General features: G+C 44.2%; 2 protein-coding genes across 5 annotated transcripts in view; one reads left to right on the plus strand and one right to left on the minus strand.

The window, feature by feature from the left end:
- Positions 1–25,242, plus strand: part of asns (asparagine synthetase) — a 61,291-nt gene extending 36,049 nt beyond the window's left edge. The window contains exons 5-13 of one of the 3 annotated variants that reach the window (XR_009767276.1): positions 66–167; positions 1,000–1,127; positions 1,256–1,382; positions 8,825–8,931; positions 15,569–15,669; positions 15,810–15,891; positions 15,997–16,152; positions 20,231–20,478; positions 25,009–25,242. Coding sequence is in view for 1 of the 3 variants with exons in the window: in XM_061664868.1 (XP_061520852.1) it covers positions 66–167; positions 1,000–1,127; positions 1,256–1,382; positions 8,825–8,931; positions 15,569–15,669; positions 15,810–15,891; positions 15,997–16,152; positions 20,231–20,428 (1,001 nt within the window). In the remaining 2 variants the exon portion in view is untranslated. Of the gene's footprint in view, positions 1–65; positions 168–999; positions 1,128–1,255; positions 1,383–8,824; positions 8,932–15,568; positions 15,670–15,809; positions 15,892–15,996; positions 16,153–20,230; positions 21,469–25,008 lie in introns of those variants that run through there. The other 2 variants (XR_009767277.1, XM_061664868.1) reach the window with 2 other exon arrangements.
- Positions 23,123–27,284, minus strand: tac1 (tachykinin precursor 1). Of its 2 annotated transcripts, XM_061664870.1 has the most exons (5): positions 27,013–27,284; positions 25,418–25,520; positions 25,315–25,338; positions 23,711–23,767; positions 23,123–23,300 (listed from the first exon to the last, which is right to left on the minus strand). In XM_061664870.1, the coding sequence occupies exons 1-5, from the start codon at positions 27,127–27,129 to the stop codon at positions 23,254–23,256; spliced, it is 348 nt and encodes a 115-aa protein (XP_061520854.1). In that variant the 5' UTR covers positions 27,130–27,284; the 3' UTR covers positions 23,123–23,253. The 2 variants fall into 2 exon arrangements, with proteins under 2 accessions (XP_061520854.1, XP_061520855.1); XM_061664871.1 differs by lacking the exon at positions 25,315–25,338.
- Between the last annotated feature and the right edge of the window lie 424 nt (positions 27,285–27,708).

The raw sequence follows: 27,708 nt of genomic DNA on the forward strand, positions 1-27,708 counted from the left end.
TCATTGCTGTGTTTGTCTTACTTTATACAAGAAAAGTTTGAAATATCATCATTTAAATTTCTTAGGTTTTGATGAAGACATTGTGAAGGACAACATCAGAGCCCTGTTTGAGAATGCAGTTCGGAAACGTCTCATGTCCAACAGGAGGATTGGTTGTCTTCTCTCAGGTAGTTTGCGGTTATTATTATTTTTTCTTTTACTATACGTGATTTGTTATATTGAGAAGAGAAATTGATGCAAACCAAAGTACACACATTTTTGCGTGCATATGTGTGTGTGTATGTATATATTTATGTATATGTATGTAATATATGTATGTATATATATATATATGTATGTGTATATATATGTATGTATGTATGTATGTATGTATGTGGGCGGCACAGTGGCCGACTGGTTAGAGCGTCTGCCTCACAGTTCTGAGGACCGGGGTTCAATCCCCGGCCCCGCCTGTGTGGAGTTTGCATGTTCTCCCCGTGCCTGCGTGGCTTTTCTCCGGGCACTCCGGTTTCCTCCCACATCCCAAAAAACATACATGAATTGGAGACTCTAAAATTGCCCGTAGGTGTGACTGTGAGTGCAAATGGTTGTTTGTTTGTATGTGCCCTGCGATTGGCTGGCATCCAGTTCAGGGTGTACCCCGCCTCCTGCCCGATGACAGCTGGGATAAGCTCCAGCACGCCCGCGACCCAAGTGAGGAGAAGCAGCTCAGAAAAATGGATGGATGGATGTATGTGTATATATATATGTATGTATATATGTATGTATGTATATATACATATATACATACATGTATATATACATACATACATACATACACAGAACATGAGCCTTACTGCACACATCTGCTTGCATGTCTATATGTGAATCAATGCAGAAGATGTACAGTATATCTGAGATATGTTTTTTTTTTAGTCAATACATGTGGTAAAGCAATCTGGACAAGTCAGAGATAATTGTTTTTGAGCGTTAATATTTACTTAACTTTCTATTGTTCAGGGGGTCTGGATTCCAGTTTGGTTGCTGCTACATTGATGAAACTAGGAAAAGAAGGCGGACTGAAATATCCTGTTCAAACATTTTCAATTGGGTCAGAGGACAGCCCGGACATCTTAGCTGCCCGTAAGGTAAGCGTTATTAATTTATGGATTTTAGAGGAATACAAATTGTAAAAATTGTTTTCTTTTTTCCTTCGTCATGCTAGTTTATGTATACAGCATCTTTCGGACAAAACTCTGATTATTCTGTGTCCAAGGTTGCAGCTTACATTGGCAGTGAACACCATGAGGTGAACTTCACCGCAGAAGAAGGCATTCAGGCTGTGGAGAAAGTCATTGTAAGCCTTGAGACTTATGACATCACCACCATACGTGCTTCTGTTGGTGAGTGAAAACTGAAGAGTGATTGAGGAAATGTGTCAGCCCTTTCGACTGGCGAGTTTCCCCACATATATCGGCCTCATCTCTGTACAATGTACAGTATGTGTACCCTGCAAACTCTTATTTTGTTGGCTTCATGTCACTGAACTTAGAAAATAGAAAAGTATTGTTTATAGGGCACTCATCAAACACGGTTTAGTGTAAGACTTCAAACCATAATGCCATCAAACCTTGGTTATTATTGGTAACGCAGCATACAGAGAGAGCGAACCTGTTTTCCGCATTTGGTCAGATGACGTTTCGCATGTAGCAGATTACGCCGTATAGCCGCTGATGCAAACAAAAGCACTCAAGCTCTTATATAGTGAGGAACTGGGGACTGATTTGATAACTTCAAAGTGTGTCAGTAGGCGCCATTCTAGCCCCGTCCCAAGAAATCCGAAAGACGGAAGGGGTGAAAAACAGTTTCATTTAAAATTCTACAATTCAGTTCTACATAGTTCTCGCTTTGCATGTTTTCAGCAGTTACAGTATCTTCAAACATGTATTATGTGTTTGAAACTAATTTCTTAATTCACTTTACAGGGATTTTCAGATAGAGGCTTAGTAAGAGGCTAGCTAAGTTGAAATATAGTTTCCAAATACTGCTATATGGTTCTACTTGTAGTGTATAGTAGGGCTGGGCATTATGGCCTAAAATTCATATCATAGTATAAATCGAATCCCTTTGCGGTAACGATTTATGTCACGATATTCATCATTTCATCAGCCAACTCATTGCGGTGAAGTCGTCTTGTACCCTTTTCCCAAAAGCAGGCTCAAAACACAATGTTTCCTTCGCAGTACTTAACTGTTGTAGAAGGTTTCTTTGGGCATACAATATTTTGTTCATCCTCCAAACAAGGCGGGCCCAGTTGATGCCAAATAGCTCAAGTTTAATTTGAGCTGACAACAGCACTTTCGCCCGAACCTTCTCTTAGTCATTTCGATGTTGACAGGCAAACTTGAGGCAGGCAAGATTTCCACAAGTATGCAGTTTGTTACCAACTATTTTCTTGGGTACTGGGGTCTCAATAGCTTTCAGATTATTAACACGTTTCAGATGTGTACTTTGAGGGTGCTCCCTTACATTTGTCATTCGGATTTTCACACGACAGGGCAATTTCTGGCTGGTCTTCTGATTCCAGCATTATTCACCTCACCCCAATCAACATGTAGTGCTGTGAAAAATTATTGCCCCCCTTCTCAAATTCTTATATTTTTGCATAGTTTCACCACTTTGTTTAAGCTCATCAAACAAATGTAAATATCAGACAAATATAACCCAAGTGAACTTCAAATGCTGTTTTAGAATGGTAATTTCATTTATTAAGGAAAAAAGTTACCTGGCCCTTTGTGAAAAGGTAATTGCCCCTAAACCTAATAACAGGTTGGGCCATCCTAAACTTTGCCCTTCATCCTAGCAGAGACTCTTCTGTCAAATAACACACCTGACACCTTCCTCCACCCGTTCCAAACTGCTTGGACCCGCTTCTTTATTTCCTTACCAAACTCACCATTGCTCTGGACTGTTGACACCAAGTATTCAAAGTCCTCCATCCTCGCTATCTCTTCTCCCTGTAACCTCATTCTTCCCCCCTCCACCCCTCTCCTTTCTAGTGCATGCCTCCACCTTTGTAACTGTTCCTCCACCTGGTCCCTTCACTACAGATCTCAATGTCATCTGCGAACATCATGGTCCACGGGGATTGCAGTCTAGCCTCATCTGTCAGCCTATCCATCACCACTGCAAACAGGAAGGGGCTCAGGGCTGATCCCTGATGCAGTCCCACCGCCACCTTAAATTCCTCTGTCATACCTACAGCACACCTCACCGCTGTTCTGCTGCCCTCGTACATGTCCTGTATTGTTCTAACATACTTCTCTGCCACTCCAGACTTCTGCATGCAGTACCACAGCTCCTCTCTGGGTACTCTGTGATCGGCTTTCTCTAGATCTACAAAGACACAATGTAGCTCCTTCAGACCTTCTATGTACTTTTCCATAAACATCCTCAATGCAAATAATGCATCAGTGTTATTCTTTCTCGGCATGAAGCCATACTGTTGCTTGCAAATACATCTGCCCTGAGTCCAGTCTCCACTTCTCTTTCCCATAACTAGACTTTACGCCACTCTGATCGGTGTGATCGGTATCGGCCAATAATGAGCATTTTATGCTGATCGGCTTTCATGTCATCATTCGCCGATCCGATCAATTGACGCCATCGATCGGCTCCACACAAGACATTTAATTCCGCGTCTTCGTCGCGTATGAAAGCAAAAGCTAGTTTATCATTAGCCTTGTCACGTGTCTTGTGGCGCAGTACTGTAACTATCTGACGGCCAATAAAGTTTTTTCAATCTTGTCTGTGAATAAAACACATCGTTGGTGTGGGACTATTTTGCGGTGTCTCAGACAAAAAACGCGTTAAGTTATTTTGCAATCTGTGCACAACTGAAGTACGTCGTGGGGAATGTTTTCTAAATGCTTCAACACAACAAATTTGATCGGGCACCTGAAGAATGTACACAAGGACGAGCATGCCGCGTTCAACTAACGCAGCGTGGGGGGGAAAAAAACAAAAACAAAGAAAAGTGTCAAATGGACACAAACTCTGGACAACACCCGTCCATAAAACCGGGACAGTGAGAAAGTTAGAGTAAGCATGTCATTAACAGTATTTGTAATTTAATTACAGTATGTTAGCACCCATTATTTCTGTCATGTTGTAATGTTGATTTGACCCAAACTTATGTCAGTGGCCAATCCTTGAATGCTCCGAGAGGTCATCAATGTTTAACTTTTGTTTAAAATGCTAGAGAATAATTTTGAAGATACAGTACTCAGTATACAGTACACAAGTATGTACAATAAGTGAAAAAGTGATACAGTACACAAGTATATACAATAAATGGACAAGTCACGTAAATAGACACATTGCTCCATCTTGTGATCGGTTATGGTTTTTTAAAACTTCCTCATCGGTGATCGGCCCCAAAAATTTTGTTCGTATAAAGCCTACCCATAACTTAATTGTGTGGCTCATGAACTTTATTCCTCTATAGTTACCACAGATCTGCACATCACCCTTGCTCTTAAAAATGGGCACCAGCACACTTTTCACGGCCCAAGAGCACCGTGGAGAGCCAAACCATCACCTCCCCAAGCTCTCGTTCCCGCATGTATTCTTGGTCCCATTCACAACACACCTGCAATTGCCCTCATTGACTCCGGCGCAGATGATAATTTCATTCATGAGGGATTGGCAGGTCAGCTCCAACTCCCTCTCGAACTGCTCCAGTCACCGCAAAAAATCACTGCCCTGGATGGGCATCATCTCCCCTGTCATCCACCAAACAGTTCCGTTTACCTTACTTATCTTATGTAATCACCGTGAGGACATTCCACGATTCGTTATCCCTTCCCCTGCGACCCCGTTAGTCCGGGGTGAGGGACCAGACAAAGCACGGCTCCCAAAACCCCGATAAAGAATACATTAAATGGATCTAGGTTTCCCTTGCCCGAACGCGGGTCACCGGGGGCCCCCCTCTGGAGCCAGGCCTGGAGGTGGGGCGCGAAGGTGAGCGCCTGGTGGCCGGGCCTGCACCCATGGGGCCCGGCCGGGCACAGCCCGAAAGGGTAACGTGGGTCCCCCTTCCCATGAGCTCACCGTCTGTGGGAGGGGCCCTAGGGGTCGGATGCAGTGTGAGCTGGCCGAAGGTGGAGACCTTGGCGATCTGATCCCTGGCTACAGAAGCTGGCTCTAGGGATGTGGAATGTCACCTCTCTGGCAGGGAAGGAGCCCAAGCTGGGGTGTGAGGTTGAGAAGTTCAGACTAAATACTCCACACACGGCTTGGGCTCTGGTACCAGTCCTCTTGAGAGGGGTTGGACTCTTTTCCACTCTGGAGTTGGCCAGGGCGAGAGGCGCCGAGCAGGTGTGGGTATCCTTATTGCCCCCCTGGCTTGGCGCCTGTACATTGGGGTTCACCCCGGTGGACGAGAGGGTAGCTTCCCTCTACCTTCGGGTGGGGGGACGAGTCCTGACTGTTATTTGTGCCTAACACCAAACAGCAGTTCATAGTACCCACCCATTTTGGAGTCCTTAGAGGGGGTGCCATAGAGCGCTCCCGCTGAGGACTCCATCGTTCTGCTGGGGGACTTCAATGCTCACGTGGGCAATGACAGTGAGACCTGGAAGGGCGTGATTGGGAGGAGCGGCCCCCACGATCAGAACCCGAGTGGTGTTCTGTTATTAGACTTCTATGCTCACCATGGATTGTCCATAACGAACACCATGTTCAAGCCTAAGGGTGTCCACACGTGCACTTCGGCCCAGGACACCCTAGGTCGCCGATCGATGATCGAGTTTGTGGTCGTGTCATCGGACTTGCGGCTGCATGTCTTTGGACACTCGGGTGAAGAGAGGGGCGGAGCTGTCAACTGATCACCACCTGGTAGTGAGTTGGCTCCGATGGTGGGGGAAGATGCCGGTCTGATCCGGAATGCAGCTTTGGTGGTCACTGAAGCAAAAACTCGGGCATGGGAGGAGTTCAGTGAGGCTATAGAGAACGACTTCCGGACGGCTTCGAGGAAATTCTGGTCCACCATCCGGCGTCTGGGCAGGGGGAAACAGTGCACCATCAACACTGTGTATATTGGGCGCTGGTGACCTCGACTCGGGACGTTGTGAGTCAGTGGGGAGAATGCTTTGAAGACCTCCTCAATTCCACCGACACGCCTTCCCATAAGGAAGCAGAGTCTGGGGTCTCTGAGCCGGGCTCTTCTATCTCTGGGTTTGAGGTCATCGATGTGGTGAAAAAGCTTCTGTCGGGAATTTGAATCTCAGATTTAGGAGGAGCAGTGTGGTTTTCGTCCTAGCCATGGAACAGTGGACCAGCTCTTCACCCTCGGCAGGGTCCTCAAGGGTGCATGGGAGTTTGTCCAACCAGTCCACATGTTTTCTCTCATGAAGTCCTGTTTGTCCCTCATGAAGTCCTGTGGGGGGTGCTTTGGGAGTATGGAACGGGCTGTTTGGTCCCTGTACGACCGGTGTCAAAGTTTGGTACGCATTGCCGGCAGTAAGTCGGACTCGTTTCCGGTGAGTGTTGGACCCCGTCAAGGCTGCCCTTTGTCACCGATTCTGTTCATAACTTTTATGGTCCAGATGAGGTAGCTCAGGCGTCTGTTTAGGATGCCTCCTGGACGCCTCCCTGGTGAGGTTTTCCGCGCACTTCCAACCGGGAGGAGACCCAGGGTACAACCCCGGATACGCACGAGAGACTATGTTTCTCGGCTTGCCTTGGAACGCCTCGGGATCCCCTCGGAAGAGCTGGATTAAGTTGCTGTGGAGAGGGAAGTCTGGGCTTACCTGCTGAAGCTACTGCCCCCGTGACCCGACCTCGGATAAGCAGAAGAAAATGGATGGATGGATGACAAAAGTAAACACAAAATGCAGTTTTTAAATTAAGGTTTTTATTATTGAGGAAAGAAATTAACACCTACATGGGCCTGTGTGAAAAAGTGGTGGTTCCCCCTAAAACCAAAACTGTGGTTTTGTCATACCTTAATTCAGTTTCTCTCGCCACACCCAAGCCTGATACTGCCACATGTGTTCTCAATCACTTCAATAAGACTTGCCTGTCAAAATGAAGCAGACCAAAAGATACTAAAAAGCTAGACATCATTCCGGGATCCACAGAAATTCAGGAACAAATGAGAAAGAAAGTAATTAAGATCTATTAGTGTGGAAAGGGTTATAAAGCCATTTCTAAAGCTTTGGGACTCCAGCGAGCCACAGTGCTGGAGAGCGCTCCCGCTGGGGACTCCATTGTTCTGCTGGTGGACTTCAATGTTCACTTGGGCAATGACAGCGAGACCTGGAAGAGCGTGATTGGGAGGAACGCCCCCCCCCCCGGAGAACTCAGAACCCGAGTGGTGTTCTGTTATTGGACTTCTGTGCTCATCACGGCTTGTCCATAACGAACACCATGTTCAAGCATAAGGGTGTCCACACGTGCACTTGGCACCTTAGGTCGCAGTTCGATGATCGACTTTGTGGTCGCGTCATCGGCCTTGCGGCCGCATGTCTTGGGCACTCAGGTGAAGAGAGGGGCGGAGCTGTCAACTGATCACCACCTTGTGGTGAGTTGGCTCCGATGGTGGGGGAAGATGCCGGTCAGACATGGTAGGCCCAAACGTATTGTGAGGGTCTGCTGGGAACGTCTGGCGGAATCCCCTGTCAGAAGGAGTTTCAACTCCCACCTCTGACAGAACTTTGCTCATGTTCCGAGTGAGGCGGGGGAGATCAAGTCCAAGTGGACCATGTTCCGCGCCTCCATTGCTCAGGCGGCCGACCGGAGCTGTGGCCGTAAGGTGGTCGGTGCCTGTCGTGGTGGCAATCCCCGAAGCCGTTGGTGGACACCAACTGTGAGGGATGCCGTCAAGCTGAAGAAGGAGTCCTATCAGGCCTTTTTGGCCTGTGGGACTCCTGAGGCAGCTGATGGGTACTGGGTGGCCAAGCGGAATGCATCTTTGGTGGTCACTGAAGCAAAAACTCGGGCATGGGAGGAGTTCGGTGAGGCCATGGAGAAAGACTTCCGGGCGGCTTCGAGGAAATTCTGACCTATCCTATTGAGATGCTGTAGCATGATCTTAAAAGACAGTTAATGCTCGAAAACCCGCCAATGTGGCTGAGTTACAACAATTCTGCAAAGATGAGTCGGCCAAAATTCCTCCACAGGCCTGTAAGAGACAGTTACCGCAAGCGCATAATTGCAGTTGGTGCTGCTAAGGGTGGCCCAACCAGTTATTCGGTCTATGAAGCAATCAAATTTCACACAGGCCCATGTAGTGTTGGATTTTTTTCTCCCTTAAAAGCTGATTTTTGTATTTACTTGTGTTGTCTTTGACTAATATTTAAATTTGTTTGATTATGGGAAACATTTAAGTGTGACAAACACGCCAAAAAATAAGAAATCAGGAAGGGCGCAAACAGTTATTCACACCACCATATTTACAAGATGTTTCCAATAAAAACAGGAAAAAACAAAATTGTTTGTGAGGTATTCATTTAAACATCATTTTAATCTTTTATTGTGACTTATATGAAGATCAAATCACAGTATATGACCAATTTATGCAAAAATCAAGGTAGAGTAATTCCAAAGGGTTCACGTACTTTTTTTGATATAGTATTCTCATTCTTCTGCGCAAACTGGTTTTAATGCAGTTGATGGACTTAAAAAATAATCTTGTTACTGAACCAATATCTCACACGTGCATGTGGTGAGTACGTTATGAATCGATCAACACAAATAAAGCAACTTTTTTAAGTAACTAAGATTGTGACTTTCTTCTTCCAAACCCCCACCCAACCCTACCCTACCATTTTCTTCATTCTAGGAATGTACTTGGTTTCTAACTATATCCGTGAGAAGACTGACAGTGTGGTGATCTTCTCTGGAGAAGGCTCAGATGAACTCACACAAGGGTACATTTACTTCCACAAGGCAAGTCCTGTTTTTTTAACATACATTCATATTTGAAATTAGGGGTGCAACGATTCATTTTAACAACGATTTGATTCGTATCACAATTCGTGGTTGGCGATATGATTCAAGGACGATATTGGTTCATTTAGAACAATATGATCCCAAATGATTCAATGGCTGGAAATCGATTCAGTACCTTTTTAATAAAAAATTCATTCAGTCTGACTGTGAAATAAATACCTGCATTGTGGACAATGCAGGTTCATTTTCATGTTGTTTCTTGTAAGGGAATCACATAAAAATTATTATGGTAAAAAAAAATTCCTGATGTACTTGTATTGCTTTGCAATAAAACAAAGGGGAAACAGCAACTTCTTGTTACAAGGCCTGTTACGATAATCGTTTACGCACGGCGTAAATATAGCCGCTCCCGACAGAGCTTGTATGCAACGAAGATCTTATTTTTAACGACTTATAAGTTGTTTTTATGAAGCGTTTTTTGTTTTGTTTTAAATTAAAAAAAAAACACTGACTCACAACGTCCCGAGTTGAGGTCAGCAGCGCCCCACCCCCACTATGCACAGTGTCGATGGTGCACCGCTTCCCCCTCCTGAGACGGGGCACAAATAACAGTCAGGACCCATCCCCCCACCCGAAGGCGGAGGGAAGCGACCCTCTCGGCCACCGGGGTGAACCCCAATGTACAGGCGCTGAGCCGGGGGTCAATAAGTATACCCACACCTGCTCGGTGCCTCTCGCCATGGGCAACTCCAGAGTGGAAAAGAGTCCAACCCCTCTCAAGAGGACTGGTACCAGAGCCCAAGCCGTGTGTGGAGGCGAGCCTGACTATATCTAGTCTGAACTTCTCAACCTCACAAACCAACTCGGGCTACTGCCCGACCAGAGAGGTGACATTCCACGTCCCAAGAGCCAGTTTCTGTAGCCGGAGATCGGATCGCCAAGGTGCCCGCCTTCAGCCACCCAGCTCACACTGCACCCAACCCCTATGGCTCCTCCCACAGGTGGTGAGCACATGGGAAGGGGGACCCATGTTACCCTTTCGAGCTGTGCCCGGCCGGCCACCAGGCGCTCGTCTTCGAGCCCCACCTCCAGGCCTGGCTCCAGAGGAGGGCCCCGGTGACCCGCGTCTGGGCAAGGGAAACCTAGATCCATTTAATGTATTCTTCATAGGGATTTTGGGAGCCGTGCTTTGTCTGGTCCCTCACCTCGGACCTGCTTGACCCTACCAGGGGAGTGAAGCCCCAGACAACTTAGCTCCTAGGATCATTGGGACACACAAACCACTCCACCACGATAAGGTGACGGCTCAGGGAGAGGTGCTGGTGTTGCCTCCTTTCAAATGGTATTACAGCTACTTTCTGTTAACCACGTTTCATTTAGTAACAAAAATTCCAGCTCATAAGTTGTAATGATGTCATTAATCAACATTGATTTATTACCCAGTTACCTGATATTGAAAAGAGCTCACCTCGCAGAGATAATTGGAGACAAGGGATTGATCGATTTTATCCTCACTAAGTTTGTAGTTTTCATCGAGGATATCCCTGTACTTGGCCGCATTCATCTTTCCCTCGATTGCGACCAGTCGTCCTGTCCCTGTAGCTGAAAAACACCCCCACAGCATGATGCTGCCACCACCATGCTTCACTGTTGGGACTGTATTGGACAGGTGATGATCAGTGCCTGATGTTCTCCACACATACTGCTTAGGATTAAGGCCCAAAAGTTCTATATTGGTCTCACCAGACCAGAGTATCTTATTTCCCACCATCCTGGAGTCCTTCAGGTGTTTTTTTTTTTTTTTTTTTTTTTTTTTTAGCAAACTCCATGCGGGTTTTCATGTGTCTTGCACTGAGGAGAGGCTTCTGTCGGGCCACTCTGCCATAAAGCCCCAATTTATGGAGGGCTGCAGTGATGGTTGACTTTCTAGAACTTTCTCCCATTTCCCGACTGCATTTTTGGAGCTCAGCCACAGTGATCTTTGGGTTCTTCTTTACCTCTCTCACCAAGGCTCTTCTCCCCCGATTGCTCGGTTTCGCCGGACGGCCAGCTCTTGGAAGGGTTCTGGTCGTCCCAAACGTCTTCCATTTAAGGATTATGGGGGCCAGTGTGCTCTTTGGAACCTAAAGTCCAGCAGAATGTTTTTTTAACCTTCGCCAGATCTGGGCCGTGCCACAATTCTGTCTCTAAGCTCTTCAGGTAGTTCCTTTGACCTCATGATTCCTATTTGCTCTGACATGCACTGTAGGCTGTAAGGTCATATATAACAGGTGTGTGGCTTTCCTAATCAAGTCCAATCAGTATAATCAAACACAGCTGGACTCCAATGAAGGTGTAGATCCATCTCACGGATAATCAGAAGAAATGGACAGCACACGAGTTAAATATGAATATCACAGCAAAGGCTCTCAATACTTATGGCTCTGTGATATTTCAGTTTTTCTTTTTTAATAAGTCTGAAAAAATTTAAACAATTCCGTTTTATTCTGTCAATATGGGGTGCTGTGTTTACATTGAAGAAAATAAAAATAACTTCAAAGATTTTAGCAAATGGCTGCAATATAACTGTGAACAATTTAAGGAGGTCTGAATACTCTAAAAAGCATGAGAAAAAAGATATTTTAACCTGAACTTAAAAACATTCACACATGGTGCTGACGTCACTTCTGTTGGCAATTTATTCCATTTGTGTGCAGCATAATAGCTAAATGCTCCTTTACCATGTTTGCTTTGGACTCTGTGCTCCACTATTTGACCTCAGTCTGTCGATCTCAGAGCCCTAGGGCCGATCCCACCCTTCTTCAATGTGCTGGCTCAGCAACTCAGAATCAGAATCATCTTTATTTGCCAAGTATGTCAATAAAACACACAAGGAATTGGTCTTCGGTCGTTGGAGCCGCTCTAGTACGACAACAGACAGTCAATTGACAGAGAACACTTTTGAGATATAAAGACATTGAGAAAAACAGTGACTGAACAATAAAGGGTTGCTAGTTATCTGGTAATGCCGGTCCAATTTTATTTGTTTTTTGACAATTGTGCAAAAAGATGCAGAGTCCTTGAGCACTTAGGGCAGTTTGAATGACTAATATAGCAATAGTCCGGTGCAATGACCATTGTGCAAATGGCGCCGAGACTTCAAGGAATGTATGATGTTTAAAGTGACGAGTAGTGCGATAATCTGGGACAATGTTGACCAGTTCACTAACATGCATGTGATATGGTGTTCATTCACTAATAAGTTCAATAGACCCGCTATAGGCTTTCACTGCTTTTGCTGGGACCACCAATTACAACACAGGTTATATTAACATATCAACTCACAGGTTCTTACAGGTGTTCAGACGATAAAAAGAATCTAACCGCACCGCTCGTCAGTCGCACTGCCTTGCTCATTTACCACATCCTGTCCTGTCCTGCCCTTTTCTGTCCTCTCTCATCTTGTTCTCTTGGTTAGTTATTGCATGGCCTCACCGCGTGTCTGCCCCCATGCAAAGAGAGTATTTTTAAAATCCCAGCAAAACTGTTCGAGCACAAAAGGCATACAGATCCCCCATTCTGCAAAGACATGCAGGTGAACAGGACAGGTTTAAAAAAAAAAAAAAAAAAGTCTTCATCAACAAAATAATCATTGAATCCAAGTGTTATTATCTTTGGAGCTCCTTCCATCCTTGTTCATGAATGTGGCTACTTCACACTGGCAAGTGCGCAACAATGCAGACCGTGTTGCCAGTTTGGCGCAAATGACGCCGTAACAATGTTTGTTCCGGATAATCAAAAAAACCCAAAAACTAATCCAGCATCCGACATTACTGGCCAGTACGGCGCTGTGTTGGGCCACCATGGTGCTTCAGTCGCTAGCTAGTACAAATTCATAAATTAATTTGATGAAATAAACACCATATTGTAAGGGGAAAAAACAGCTGCAATGAAAAATCACCCAACCTCCCTGCTTTCCTTTAATCGGGTACTAAAAGGAAGGCTTGCTACACGCTATTTTATTACACCCCCTGGCTCACGAGCTGCGGAGGCCCAAGTAGTGAATAAGCTTCACTTCTTGCAAGTATCACTATCATGAAGGGAGGACGAAGTGTAACAGAAGAAAGATGGAAAAGCCTTGCTAATTGCTAAGCTATCATGACATGGAGTTGCCAAACACTGAAATACAATAAGTGATTTGGTGATACAGTACACCTCTCACATAGGTCTGGCTGGAACCGCGTTTTCGCAGAGAATAACCAACTTAGAACAAAAAAATAACTGACAAATTAATACGTTTCTGGAGATATACTATATTATCCCTCCATCCATTATCTGAGCCGCTTATCCTCACAAGAGTCGCGGGAGCGCTGGAGCCTATCCCAGCTATCATCGGGCAGGAGGCGGGGTACACCCTGAACTGGTTGCCAGCCAATCGCAGGGCACATACAAAAAAACAACCATCCGCACTCACATTCACACCTAAGGGCAATTTCGAGTCTCCAATGAATGCATGTGTTTGGGATGTGGGAGGAAACTTGCAGTGCCCGGAGAAACCCCACGCAGTCACGGGGAGAACATGCAAACTCCACACAGGCGGGGACGGGGATTGAACCCCGCTCCTCAGAACTGTGAGGCTGACGCTCTAACCAGTCGGCCACCGTGCCGCCTATACTATATTATATATATTATATATTTTGTACAAAGGTGATTGGGATGGTCATCTCGTTACATTTGCGTATCCTGCCCTTCCTGTGCCTCAGGAGCCAATCATGTTGCAGCGGGGCGTGTCCTGCCTGGAAACTATGTGGGAATCCTAATAATGGCACGGCCACACAGGACAGTGTCTGAACTGGAAATGAATTAGTATGTCACTGCACACGTCACTTGAGAACAGGGGCATTCATGGTTAAAAGTATATTGTTCATAAATATTTGTAATATAAGATAACCTTTTTAAGTCCCACAATGAGGACATTTGCATCATTTCAGCAGCAATAGTGGATACAGGAAATACAACCGCAATTCCAATGAAGTTGGGACGTTGTGTTAAACATAAATAAAAACAGAATACAATGATTTGCAAATCATGTTCAACCTATATTTAATGTAATACACGACAAAGACAATGTTAATGTTAATGTTCAAACTGATCAACCTTATTGTTTTAGCAAATAATCATTAACTTAGACTTTTATGGCTGCAACACGTTCCAAAAAAGCTGGGACAGGGTCATGTTTACCACTGTGTTACATCACCTTTTCTTTTAACAACATTCAATAAACGTTTGGGAACTGAGGACACGAATTGTTGAAGCTTTGTTGGTGGAATTCTTTCCCATTCTTGCTTGATGTATGTAGAGCTTCAGCTGTTCAACAGTCCGGGGTCTTTAATTTGCATTTTTGAGATCTGACAAATCTGATTTAGTAGACTTGCTTTCTTTACCATATCAGAATCAGAATCAGAATCATCTTTATTTGCCAAGGATGTCCAAAAACACACAAGGAATTTGTCTCCGGTAGTTGGAGCCGCTCTAGTACAACAAACAGTCAATTTACAGAACACTTTGGGGACATAAAGACATTGACAAAAAACAATTGTGCAAAAAGATGCAGAGTCCTCTAGCACTTAGAGCAGTTCGAATGACTAATATTGCAATAGTCCGGTGCAATGACCATTGTGCCAAAGGGCGCTGAGACTTCAAGGAGTGTATGCGGTTTAAAGTGACGAGTAGTGCGATCATCTGGGACAATGTTGGTTGTGCAAATGTAACAGATACTCCTCAATCGGTGTGCAAATGGAGCAGATGCTACTCTGGCATGAGTGGCCAGTATTGGTCAACAACAGATATGCAAATAGAGCAGCGTGGCGAGACAACTACAGTGAGTGCAGGAGTAATACATAATTGGCCCCACAGAAATGTGACAACGAACTCAAGTCAAAAAATTGCCAGCTTGTTGTCATGGAATTAGAGGTTAGGTGTTTAAGAAGTTGATCGCAAGAGGGAAGAAGCTGTTGGAATGTCTACTAGTTCTAGTTTGCGTTGATCGGTAGCGCCTACCTGAGGGAAGGAGCTGGAAGAGCCGGTGACCGGGGTGCGGAGGGTCCGAGAGGATTTGGCACGCCCTTGTCTTAGTTCTGGCAGCGTGCAAGTCCTCAATGGTGGGTAGGGGGGTACCGACAATCCTTTCAGCAGTTTTTTTATATAGTTGAAAACATAATTAATGGATAGACACAGATGTTTTTGATCATATACTTTGATTCAGGCTGCAACTGCATCCACTATCATCAGGTTAATGCAATAAATACATTGAAATTGGAAATACTGAAACCATACTTTCTTAATGATTACAGAGTCATGATTACATTGTGCAATTGAACAGTATGCATTTATTATTAATCCTACAACATAATATACTACAATAGGTGTCCCGCGGTAATGTTCTTGACAAAAATAAAAATTAAAAAAAAATTAAATTCAGACAAATTTGGAAAAATTGTTCTGGACGTGAATTTCTATCGGTTGGCGTCCCTGAATTAGGATACAGTATTTCCTCAGAAAGCATGAAAGATTCACATTGGTAACTTTTAAGTGAAGATATTGTTAATATATAATATTGTGTTTATTTTATTATTATGCTCTACCCATTCTATAGGCTCCAAGTGCCAAAGCAGGAGCAGAAGAGAGTATTCGACTGCTGAAAGAACTCTACCTGTTTGATAATCTCCGGGCTGATCGCACCACTTCTGCACACGGGTAACTTTTTGCAAGTGTGCACTAGCTTTCCCTTTACTTTCTGACATTGCACCATATATCAGTAAAACCACTGAAAATCTCATTCAGCTTGTCAACAAATGCACTTTTACTGCTGTCTATTTACATGGTTTATCTTTCAGTTTGGAGCTCAGAGTACCTTTCCTGGACCACAGACTGACAGCATACTACCTATCCCTGCCTGAGGAGATGAGAAATCCCAGGGTGCATTCTTTTATATAGCTTTATTATATCTTTTTTGAAATCAATAGCTGCTGGCGTCTGTCAAGAGTAACTCTCTAATATGAAGTATTTGGTATTTGCCAGCAGCATGGAGTGGAGAAGTACCTTTTGAGGGACTCATTCAGAGGTCAGACTTTGATCCCTGATGAGATCCTATGGAGGAGGAAAGAAGCCTTCAGTGATGGTGTGATGTCTGTTAAGAAGTCCTGGTATGTCTACCTCGAGGAGTACCTTGGATCTGTGGTATGTGCAACATTTTAAGACACTTGATATGCTTTTAAAAACAATACTCCTGTTTCGGGCTGCATGATACTGAAAAAACTGATTTTTTTTTTTTTTTAACCTGGCGATATACTATATAGTGCACTATAGAAAATATACAGTACATATATGTTAAAACCAGCACACGTTTCTTTTCCCCTCTCTGATTTATTGTTTTAACAGTTTACAATAGCTTCAGTAAAAAAGACACTTCAGTTGAGCACAGGGGCAGTGACGTCGTTCGGCCTATTTTAAGGGTTCTTGAGCCCCCCTAAAATGTTCTTAAGCCCCACTAAATGGTTTGGTCGTCACTGTCAGTTTTCGACCTCCTGATCAGCGCAAACATGAACGGTTTGACGATGCCAAGTTCAGTTGGGTGCTCCAGTACGTCGAGATCCTCCTCCTCATATTCCAACACGTTGCTCGCCAACGTGTTGGAATATGAGTGTTGCGCGCTGTGTTTGTCAATAGCAACGTCACTTCTGGTAGCCCTTGTGGTGGATAGAGCAATAGAACTTCAAGACTGTTTAGACTGCACAGACTGGAGTGTCTTTGAAACTTCAACGGGCAGCCTGGATGAATATACCGACAGTATCACATCCTATTTCAGTTTCTGTGAAGATGTGTGTGTACCAACAAAGATATTTCGCACATTCAAAAACAACAAGCCATGGTTCACTGCCAAACTTAATTAGCAACTTCGCCACGCTAAAGTGTGGCTATCAAAGTGGGGACATAACCCTGTACAATCGCACTAGAAATCCATCCATCCATCCATCAGTTTTCTGAGCCACTTTTCCTCACTAGGGTCGCAGGCATGCTGGAGCCTATCCCAGCTATCATCGGGCAGGAGGCGGGGTACACCCTGAACTGGTTGCAAGCCAATCGCAGGGCACATACAAACAAACAACCATCCGGACACACATTCACACCTACGGGCAATTTAGTGTTGTCAATTAACCTACCATGCATGTTTTTGGGATGTGGGAGGAAACCGGAGTGCCGGGAGAAAACCCACGCAGTCACGGGGAGAACATGCAAATTCCACACAGGCGGGGCTGGTGATTGAACCCCGGTCCTCAGAACTGTGAGGCAGACACTCTAACCAGTCGTCCACCGTGCCGCTCGCAGTAGAAATCAGCTGACAAAATAAATTAACATCGCAAAGAGAAATTATGCTGAAAGGCTTGAAAAACAGTTTATTGCCACCGACTCTAAGTCAGTCTGGCAAGGATTAAAATCGCTCACCAACTACGAGCGACCATACCCCCATGGGTAGGAAAAAAGAGGACGAGCTGACGACTTGAACACCTACTGCAGATTTGAAAGGGACACTTTCACACCCCGCACCCACCCAGCTGTACCACCGACCACCATCACACCACTGACTTCTGCGTTGACCATTCATGAACAGGATGTCAGACGCATCTTTAAACTACAAAAGATCAACAAAGCAGCGGGCCCACACCTCGTGTCCCCATCCTGCCTCAGCTCCACTCCAGTATTCACACAGATCTTCAATAGATCTCTGGAACTGTGCGAAGTACAATACTGTTCCAAACGCTCCACCACCTGCAATCTCGGGTCTGAATGACTACAGGCCTGTCGCCCTGACATCTGTGGTCATGAAATCCTTTGAACGCATCGTGCTGGAGCGTCGCAGGACCGCTGCTCCACCCCCTGCAGTTTGTCTAACGACCAAACAGGTCTGTGGATGACAGTTAAAATGGGACAACACTTAATCCTAGAACACCTCAACCTCCTCCCAATCACGCCCTTCCAGGTCTCACTGTCATTGCCCACATGAGCATTGAAGTCCCCCAGCAGAACGATGGAGTCCACACCGGGAGCGCTCTCCAGCACCCCCTCCAAGGACTGAACTGCTGTATGTTGCATAGGCACCTAAATTTGAATTTAAACAGCAAAAAAGGCAAACAAGGATCATGGAGGGAAAATACTTAATTAACAAAAAAGTCCAGAATGTAAATACAAAGTAACAAAGAAACACCAGGAAACAAAAAAACTAACCACTACCAAAACATGACAGGACCAGCGAGACATTACGTGACGACAGATGACATACAACAAACAACATCGATGAGACAACTAGGAGCACCAGAACAAGACACAAGTGGCTGGAGGGTGCTGATTGGTGGACACAAGGGACTGCGCTGACCGGACATTCAAAAACCAAAGGCATGAAAAAGTGACCCCGAAAAAAAAAAAAAAAAAAAAAACACATTGTAATGGGGTTTGGGGGGATCCCCAGCCCCCTTCAGAGAATTTGTTTTATTTTAACATAAATTAAGCAACCTGGACGACTCTGAAAAGGACAGTAAGGCAAAATCAACAATTTTTCTTCACGTAAAAAAATTATTTACACCACTCAAATACAAATTTAAGATTAAAATAAAATTTGCCTCATTTCTTTGCTTTTTTTGTTTTGGACTCCAAATTGAGCTCGGACCATCTATGCCTGCTGCAAGTTTTGCCAGATGAATAGCATCCTCCTCTTGAAGCACTCTCATTCTGGTATAGAATTGACTAAAATCATTGTCTGTTTCATGTCACTTTTCACGATTATGAACTTCAAAGGTTAATCCCAAATGCATCCTCCAGGAAAAATTAAGTAGAATATTTTTCTGTTTGGTGGCACGGTGGGCGACTGCTTAGCATATCTGCCTCACAGTTCTGAGGACCGGGGGTCAAATCCCGGCCCCGCCTGTGTGGAGTTTGCATGTTCTCCCCGTGCCTGGGTGGGTTTTCTCTGGGCAATTCGGTTTCCTCCCACATCCCAAAAACATCCGTGGTAGGTTGATTGGAGACTCTAAATTGCCCGTAGGTGTGATTGTGAGTACGAATGGTTGTTTGTTTCGTGTGCCCTGCGATTGGCTGGCGACTGGTTCAGGGTGTACCCCGCCTCCCGCCCGAAGATATCTGGGATAGTTTTTTTTCCCCCCCGAGTTACTCACCGGAGCGGCGTCCGCGGACTTTGGCACATGGAGGCCAAGGCGACGCCACAGAGGGAAACGAGCCAGCATCCAGGTGAAACTCCGCAAGAGAGGATACATATTGGCGTTCCTGTCGATCCACCTCGTGAATGTACGCTCACTACCCAACAAAATGGACGAGCTTCATCTTCTGATAAAGACCAGTAAGGACTTCAGCCATTCCGCCGCCATGTGCTTTACGGAGACTTGGCTTTGTGACGCTGTAACCGATGGCGCCGTCATGCTTCCCGGCTTCCATTTTCATAGGGCAGACCGCGACATGGAATCATCGGGGAAAACAAAAGGCGGCGGGATATGCTTCTATAACCGTCGAGACCTCCAAGTTCCTGGGAATTACAGTCTCTCAGCACCTGAAGTGGGCGATCAACATCAACTCAGTCCTCAAAAAGGCCCAGCAGAGGATGTACTTCCTGCGGCTTCTAAGGAAGCACGGGTTGCCACAGGAGCTGCTGAGGCAGTTCTACAAAGCAGTCATCGAATCAGTCCTGTGTTCTTCCATCACAGTCTGGTTTGGTGCTGCTACAAAAAAGGACAAACTCCGACTGCAACGGACAATCAAAACTGCCACCTCATCTGGCTCCTCTCGATGTGGAGGAGCAGCAGCTCTACTCTGAGATCCTCCCGGATGACCGAGCTTTTCACCGTCTCTGTAAGGGAGAGCCCGGACACCCTGCGGAGGAAACTCATTTCGGCCTCTTGTATCCGGGATCTTGTTCCCACAGCTCGTGACCATAGGTGAGGGTCGGAACGAAGATCGACCGGTAAATTGAGAGCTTCGCCTTTCGGCTTAGCTCCTTCTTTACCACAACGGATCGATACAAAGTCCGCATCACTGCAGACGCCGCACCGATCCGCCTGTCGATCTCCCGTTCCATTCTTCCCTCACTCGTGAACAAGACCCCAAGATACTTGAACTCCTCCACTTGGGGCAGGATCTCATCCCCGACCCGGAGAGGGCCTTTTCCGACTGAGGACTGAAACATAAATAAATATAAATGTGAATACTGTACAAGCCCAACGAATTGTGAATGATTCTTGTCTTTTGATAGGTGACTGACGGCCAGATGACGAATGCTCCAAACATCTTCCCTCATAACACTCCCCGAACCAAGGAGGCATACTACTTCAGACAGGTGTTTGAAAAACACTACCCTGACCATGCTGAGTTGCTCCCACATTTCTGGATGCCACGCTGGATTCCTGCCACTGACCCATCGGCCCGCACACTGTCCATCTACAACAAGTGAAAAGTTGAAAACATGTCAAGTCACTCAGCAAGCAACAAGCTCCAATACAGGTTTGGCTCTTCACCAAATTCCAAATTTGCACACCACACACACACACACACACACACACACACACACACACACACATATCTAAGTATTCAGACCCCCTTAAATGTGTCACTCTTTGTTGCAGCCATTTGCTAAAATAATTGATTTGTATTTTCCTCAATGTAGACACAGCACCCCATATTAACAGAGAAAAACGGAATTGTTGAAATTTCTGCAGATTTATTAAAAAAGATGAACTAAAATATCACACATTCATAAGTATTCAGACCCTCTGCTCAGTATTTCGTAGAAGCACCCTTTTGAGCTAAAACAGCCATGAGTCTTTTTGGGAATGATGATGCAACAAGTTTTTCACACCTGGATTTAGGGATCCTCTGCCATTCCTCCTTGCAGATCCTCTCCAATTCTGTCAGGTTGGATGGTGAACGTTGGTGGGGAGCCATTTTCAGGTCTCTCCAGAGATGCTCAATTGGGTTTAACTCAGGGCTCTGACTTGGCCATTCAAGAACAGTCACTGAGTTGTTCTGAAACCATCCATCCATCCATTTGGATGGATGGAGAACATGCAAACTCCACACAGGGGCCGGGGGTCGAACCCCGGTCCTCAGAACTGTGAGGCAGACGCTCTAACCAGTCGGCCACCGTGCCGCCTTCCGAAACCACTCCTTCATTATTTTATCTGTGTGCTTAGGGTCGTCCTGAGCACTCCGGAGAAGGTTTTCGTCCAGGATATCCCTGTACTTGGCCACATTCATCTTTCCATCGATTGCAACCAGTCGTCCTGTCCCTGCAGCTGAAAAACACCCCCGCATCATGATGCTACCACCACCACGCTTCACTGTTGGGACTGTATAGGACAGGTGATGAGCAGTGCATGGTGTTCTCCACACATACTGCTTACAATTAAGGCCAAAAGGTTCTACCTTGGTCTCATCAGACCAGAGAATCTCATTTCTCACCATCTTGGAGTCCTTCAGGTGTTTTTTTTTTTAGCAAACTCCATGCGGGCTTTCATGTGTCTTGCACTGAGGAGAGGCTTCCGTCGAGCCACTCTGCCATAAAGCCCCGACTGGTGGAGGGGCTGCAGTGATGGTTGACTTTCGAGAACTTTCCCCCATCTCCCGACTGCATCTCTGGAGCTCAGCTACAGTGGTCTTTGGGTTCTTCTCTCACCAAGGCTCTTCTCCCCCGATTGCTCAGCCGGCTCGAGGAAGGGTTCTGATCGTCCCAAACGTCTTCCATTTAAGGATTATGGAGGCCACTGTGCTCCTGGGAACATTAAGTGCAGCAGAATTTTTTTTGTAACCTTGGCCATAACTGTGCCTTGCCACAATTCTGTTTCTGAGCTCTTCAGGCAGTTCCTGAAGTGACCTCATGATTCTCATTTGCTCTGACATGCACTGTGAGCTGTAAGGTCTTATAAAGACAGGTGTGTGGCTTTCCTAATCAAGTCCAATCAGTATCATCAAGCACAGCTGGACTCCAACGAAGGTGTGGAACCATCTCAAGGATGATCAGAAGAAATGGACAGCACCCGAGTTAAATATGAGTGTCACAGCAAAGGGTCTGAATACTTCTGGCTGTGTGATATTGAAGTTTTTCTTTTTTAATAAATCTGTAAAAATGTCAACAATTCCATTTTTTTTCTGTCAATGGAGGGTGCTGTGTGTACACGAATGAGGGAAAAAATGAACATAAATGACACACACACACACACACACACGAGTTAGAAAGTTATTGACGATTGAAAATGTTCGGCATCGTTCGGAAAGGCAATCCTTATCGACAGAGGAAATGGTGGTGGCCCATTGAAATAGATTTTGACAACAGTAAATACACCAGTGACAACAACAGCTTCATAAAAACACACAACTTACGCGTTGCCCTTCAAACTGCGGCTACGAGTGCATAAATGATGCTGAGTGCTCATTAACCCCATGACACTCTTTATACAATCGCATGGAATAGTTTCACGCATACATATGTCAGAAATGAAACCATTTATTTTGCTGTCGGCTATATGAAAATGACCCCTACACGCCTGTGACCACTTTAAAGTCATCAATTAATCTACCACGCATGTTTTTCTGTTTTGTTTTGTTTTTGTTTGTTTTAACTGCGGTACGACTGTCGCAACGCTTCGCATTAAAGGAGAGAACCAAGTGTGAACTGGTTATACTTGGTTATGCCAGTTAAGGTCGGCCATGATGTCGTGCAACGTTTGCGTTTGTTCTTTCTGTCCCTGCATGATCTCTGAGTACTATACATAATCATGATTTGCTTTTGCTTATGTTCATTGTCACTGCAACAAATAAAAGCCAGCCGTAAAGCCACGTGACTTGCGTGTTCATTATGCAGTAAGAAGTCAAAAGAGGGCACCGTTATCCTATTTTTAATTTTTTTTTAGTTTTCATACTGTATGTCACAGAGCAGTCTACATTCCCTGCAGCTGGAAATTGTTTATTTCCCAGACAGACTGTTATTGTAAACCATTGCAACAATATGCTCCGTTTGAACATTAAAACTGCGCTATATCATAGAGCATATTTATTATTTACAAATGCATACGATTGGTCAGACCCCATGTGGTTATGCTTCGATTTATTTGACAAATGATTGCCCAAAAAGGTGGATGGACTAAAAAGGTGGAAACAGAGTGGGTTTTATTCGATGGACAGCAATTAAACAGCGTCAAGAAAACAAAACGAGGAGAGAGGCCCCCTGTCGCAGATGACGAATGGCGAGATGCGAAACTGGCAGGTGAGGAGTTGACGGTTTTAGCGGCGCTTGTCATACATCTGGATTGCGCTCCGATCGTAGGAATCTGCAGGAGACATTTGGAAAAACAGGGGAGACCTCAACACACAACTGGTTCAACGTGAATGGTGGGACTGAAGAGTACAGATCCATTGCAACCAAGTATGACAGTCCGTTTGAGCATTTTGCTTTCGCCATGAATAATAATGCTTTCATTGGGCTCGGCCTGGTGCGCGCACAAAGCCGTTTTCATTCACAATTCCCGACAAAGGACGACAAACAAATCTTTGCGCGCGGTGGGCTCGCGTTGAGATTGTCGTAGCGAACCACACACTGTAGAACTGTACAATAGAATAGTGAGTTTATCCAGGCCAGCCGAGTTAGTATGTCACTAATTCTGCATTACTCCATGTATGTACAATCATGTGGCGCGCCGCACGTCCCGTAGGCGATTTGGCCGTTGGCGCAATGATTTACCTGGCTCTTCTTGGTCTCTTTTCCCCATCAACCCGACAAAAGAGTTGACTTTATGCCCTTAAACGAAAAGTTGAAAACACCATCAGACATGAGAGGAAGCGACAACAGACGGGCGTGCAAAGGTCTCACGTTGAGGAAGAATTGCACCTTTTTGTATGGGAGTCATTGAGATACTTGAAAAATCCAAATTGTAACCCAAGAAAAGGGTACCACTACTACTACGACGACGAATAATAACAATAATAATAATAATACCATTTGATTATGATATATGGGACCTCCTTACTTCAGTAAACTCTTAATAATTATCAGAATATTTACAATAATGATATACCATTATATTATGTTATGTCTTGTCATGTTTCTTTGACTAATACCTTCACATTTTTCGATGGTTGTAGGTCATTTTAATATAATTTAATCAATAATGGTAAAGACGGAATTTCATTTAGAAAATGGATTAATTTTACTGATAAATGTATTGGAACTATTGGTTGTTGCTATCCACCAAAAGGTCATCATGGTTTTTCGGAAAAATAATATTCTAAAATAATATATTTTGAAAAAGTTGCCTTCTGTTTTCTGATGATGCTAATTAAATTTGGGGTTTTACAGGATTTTCGTCTTTTTAATCAAGCAATTTATGTTTGGACCATTATGCACTGTGGATTTCAATGGGCCACTGCCATTTGCTCTGTCGATAAGCTACGAAAGCCTCAGATTTTAGATCATCAATAACCTTTGGAAAGTAGCACTTCTAGCGCGGCTGCTTCAGGCTGGCAGATGTTCACTTATGTAAAACCAAGGCGTCATTTAAAAAAAACAAAAAACAAAGCTAAATTTGATTTTTTTTTGGTGACTTCATCGTGAATTGATCAAATTATATGAAAATGACCCATTTACTGCTGTGTAAGTATTTATTATTATTATTATTATTATTATTTACTGACTTCAAATTGACATACACTGAATGTGCAGCTGCAAATATTATACATTCAAGATATGGTTGTGCCGTTGACAAACTTTTTTTTGTCCCCCTTTATATCTCATCGAATGTAATCATTTACAACCATAAAAATGATTTATTATCGCTGCTTTATTCTCTAGTGTCTCAGCACACTATGTTAATAATGAAGAATGTACTGAAGAAAAATAAAAAATAAAAACAGACTTTACACCAAATTGAGTTGATTAATGTAGAGGGTGACTAATGTTGACAAAAACCATCTCATTTATAAAAAAAAAATAAATAAATAAAAAATGTTTTCTTCTTTGTCACACTCAAACGTGCACTACAGGCCACGACTCAAATGGACAAATGAAGGCATCCGAGCATTTTTAAAAGAAGAGCAAGAAGGCGAGCGCAGCTGTCAATCAATCCGAGCTTGTCGAGTGACCGGAACGTCAGCTGTCATGAATGGAAATGTGAACAGAAACCCGTGGCGGATTGTCAAGCATTGTAGATTGTATTTTGATGTTTAAGCCTACAACAAAAGCAAAAAAATCAATAAAAAAATAAAAAACTAAGAAAAGCGCAATGACTTTTTTTTTTGTTAATTTTTGTGAATGTTGACAGACTTGTCATGTTCAGTACTGGTACTTACTTTTGCGAGGAATCTGTGTCTTTGCTTTAGTAGAAAGCAGGGAAAAGTTATTAAGTGTCAGTCCGCCAACAGGACTGTAAAGTGTCTGGATGAGGATTTTTACCCATTGAGCGCTTCCCCATCAGGCCGATAAACTGATGTGGCCGTGGCTTCCTCGTCCTCCTCAAAAGTATTTCTCCGAGTGGGTCGCCGGACATCCAGCCGTCCTGGGGAGAGCAGCGATACGGCGGGGGCAACCTCATTGAGTCTCATTTCGAATCGGCACAATATATAACATGAAATGTTACACTCCTATTGTGCATAACACGCCATATCGCAGGATTTGGAGTGCATACTGTAATTTATTTGTGGTAAGTTTCCAAGCCTAAAATATTAAATCTGTAAAAAAAGATTCATTTCAATAAATACTACAAGGGGTAAAATGTTCATTGTGTACAGTACTACTGTTTGTTTAAGAGTTTAAAAGGTGTGTAAGAGTATACAAAGTGTATGGTAGAGTGTGGAGAAGATTTCTAAGAGTCTGGGGAGGTTTCAAATACGTATGAATAAACAAACAAAACTCCACGGATGTCACCTATTGTGGGGGCGGTCGCAAACTCAGCCCCCCACCCTAAATGGGAGATACCTGTAACTCAACTCAGAAAAAGTAATATCTTGAGCCATTTGTTGCTTTATGGCTCCCTTGTATGCATTAGTGTGATAGCCTGAGATGTGGAACTGGTGGGTGCAGGGGGGGGGGGGGGGGGGGCGGCGCTCACGATTTATTGTTGGCCAATTCATTAGCAGAATGGCCTCAGCCCGCGTTGTCTTGGCATCGCTCCACTTCGCAATGTCAGACGCAAGACGTGCAATTCATTTCAATTCAATGCAGACAAACGAGGGCCGCGGCACCCAGTATAGCATTTCATTAGGACAAAAGGGTTCCCTATTGTGCTCGGAGTGTTTTGGTTTTTCAACCCCCACCCCCTCCCACCCCACCGACCGGGGTCATTTCAACAAAGTCGTTATAGCGTGCAGAGAACCTCGATGTATTCCTTGTATTGTTGCTCAATATTCATTTTCAAAATGAGTGCGCTTCATTTTTTTTTTTAGTTGTGGAGAAGCAAAAAGAAAAAAAAAGTGGACCCCCTCTGACTACATCCCATCCTAAAAATCTTATTGTCCTTATATGTATCACTTCCCCCCCCAAATTTACTTCATTCAAACATGTGGTAGACTAACGATAAAATATATCTTTTGATATTTTGGAGGAAAAGATGGGAAAATGATGTCAGTTTACCTCATTTTAATAACGTGCAACTAAAAATGAAGTACTTTTTGGGCGATAGTGTTCTTAAATCTATATCTGTTAAAAAAATTCAAACATGCAGGTTGCACATAATTAAAATGTGTTCAACCTATGTTGTTTGAGGAAAAGAGGGAACGATGACTGGCCACTTTGTTTTTGTATCAGGCTTTTTGTTTAATCTTCTAATATTTTGCCCAAAATACAATGAAAAAAAAAAAAAAGTCATTTGAATTTAGGTGATTGAAATATGTGGAAGTAAAATGTATTATTTGATTGCTTTAGGAAAAGAGGTCAACATCCCATCAGTTGAGCATATTTGAGCCGTGTAATGAAGTACTTTTTTTTTCTTTTTCTTTTTTCTCTCTCTTATGTGGAAAACTAGTTGGACTTTAAGCGAAAAGTGACACTACCTGAATGTGGTGGTTGTTCGTCCAGTAGTCATCGATTTCTCGAAGGAGGCTCTCCTCGCCCAAAACTGGAGTCAGGGCGATGAAAAGCATCAAAAGTGGGAAAACGCGCAAGTTCATGACGCCAAAGTCGTTCGGCGCTGTTAATCTGCGAGACGACTGGAGGAGAGGACGAGAAAACGACAAAGTTGCGCGTTCTCTTCAGTGATCCATGATGAGTGTCGACGCTCCGCTGGGGATCTGTCTCTGTTTTTTTTTTTTTTTTTTTTTTTTTCTTCTGGTGCGCCCTGCGCTATAAAGCCTCAGTGCTGCTTGGTAATTCTCCTGCAGCGCTCTCAATACTCGCAGCCAATCACGAGAAAGTCACGTGTTCGCTTGGGGGCTGTCAATCAAGCGAATGATGGTGATGATTCTTCAATTCTGAGCTTGTGGTTCTTAGGTTTTGTTTTTTTTTGCAGGAAAAAGTCCCGTTAATGTATTTTGAGAACGCCAATTGTCTACCAAACGTGTATGTCGCATTGTATTCCTTTTTTTTTTTTTTTTTTTTTTTTTTAGGAGCAATGTTTTAAAGTGAAAGATTCAATAAACACTTGTTCAGTGTTGGAATGGAAATATGCACAATTTAAACCACATTGCTTCATATGACAACTCAGATAAGCGAATGCTCCATAAAAAAATGCCAAATTTATAAAGATGAAG

The sequence above is a fragment of the Phycodurus eques genome, chromosome 20, assembly GCF_024500275.1.
Source record: "Phycodurus eques isolate BA_2022a chromosome 20, UOR_Pequ_1.1, whole genome shotgun sequence".
NCBI classification, from domain to species: domain Eukaryota; kingdom Metazoa; phylum Chordata; class Actinopteri; order Syngnathiformes; family Syngnathidae; genus Phycodurus; species Phycodurus eques.

Bases quoted from the DNA above. Each gene is read 5' to 3' on its own strand.
- tac1 (XM_061664870.1), bottom strand. From the start codon at position 27,129: ATGAACTTGCGCGTTTTCCCACTTTTGATGCTTTTCATCGCCCTGACT. The intron at 23,768-25,314 runs GTAAGTACCAGT...TTTTCGTTTAAG, and splicing joins GACACAGATTCCTCGCAAAA to GGCATAAAGTCAACTCTTTT. The intron at 23,301-23,710 runs GTAAATCATTGC...TGTCTCCTGCAG, and splicing joins AAGAGACCAAGAAGAGCCAG to ATTCCTACGATCGGAGCGCA.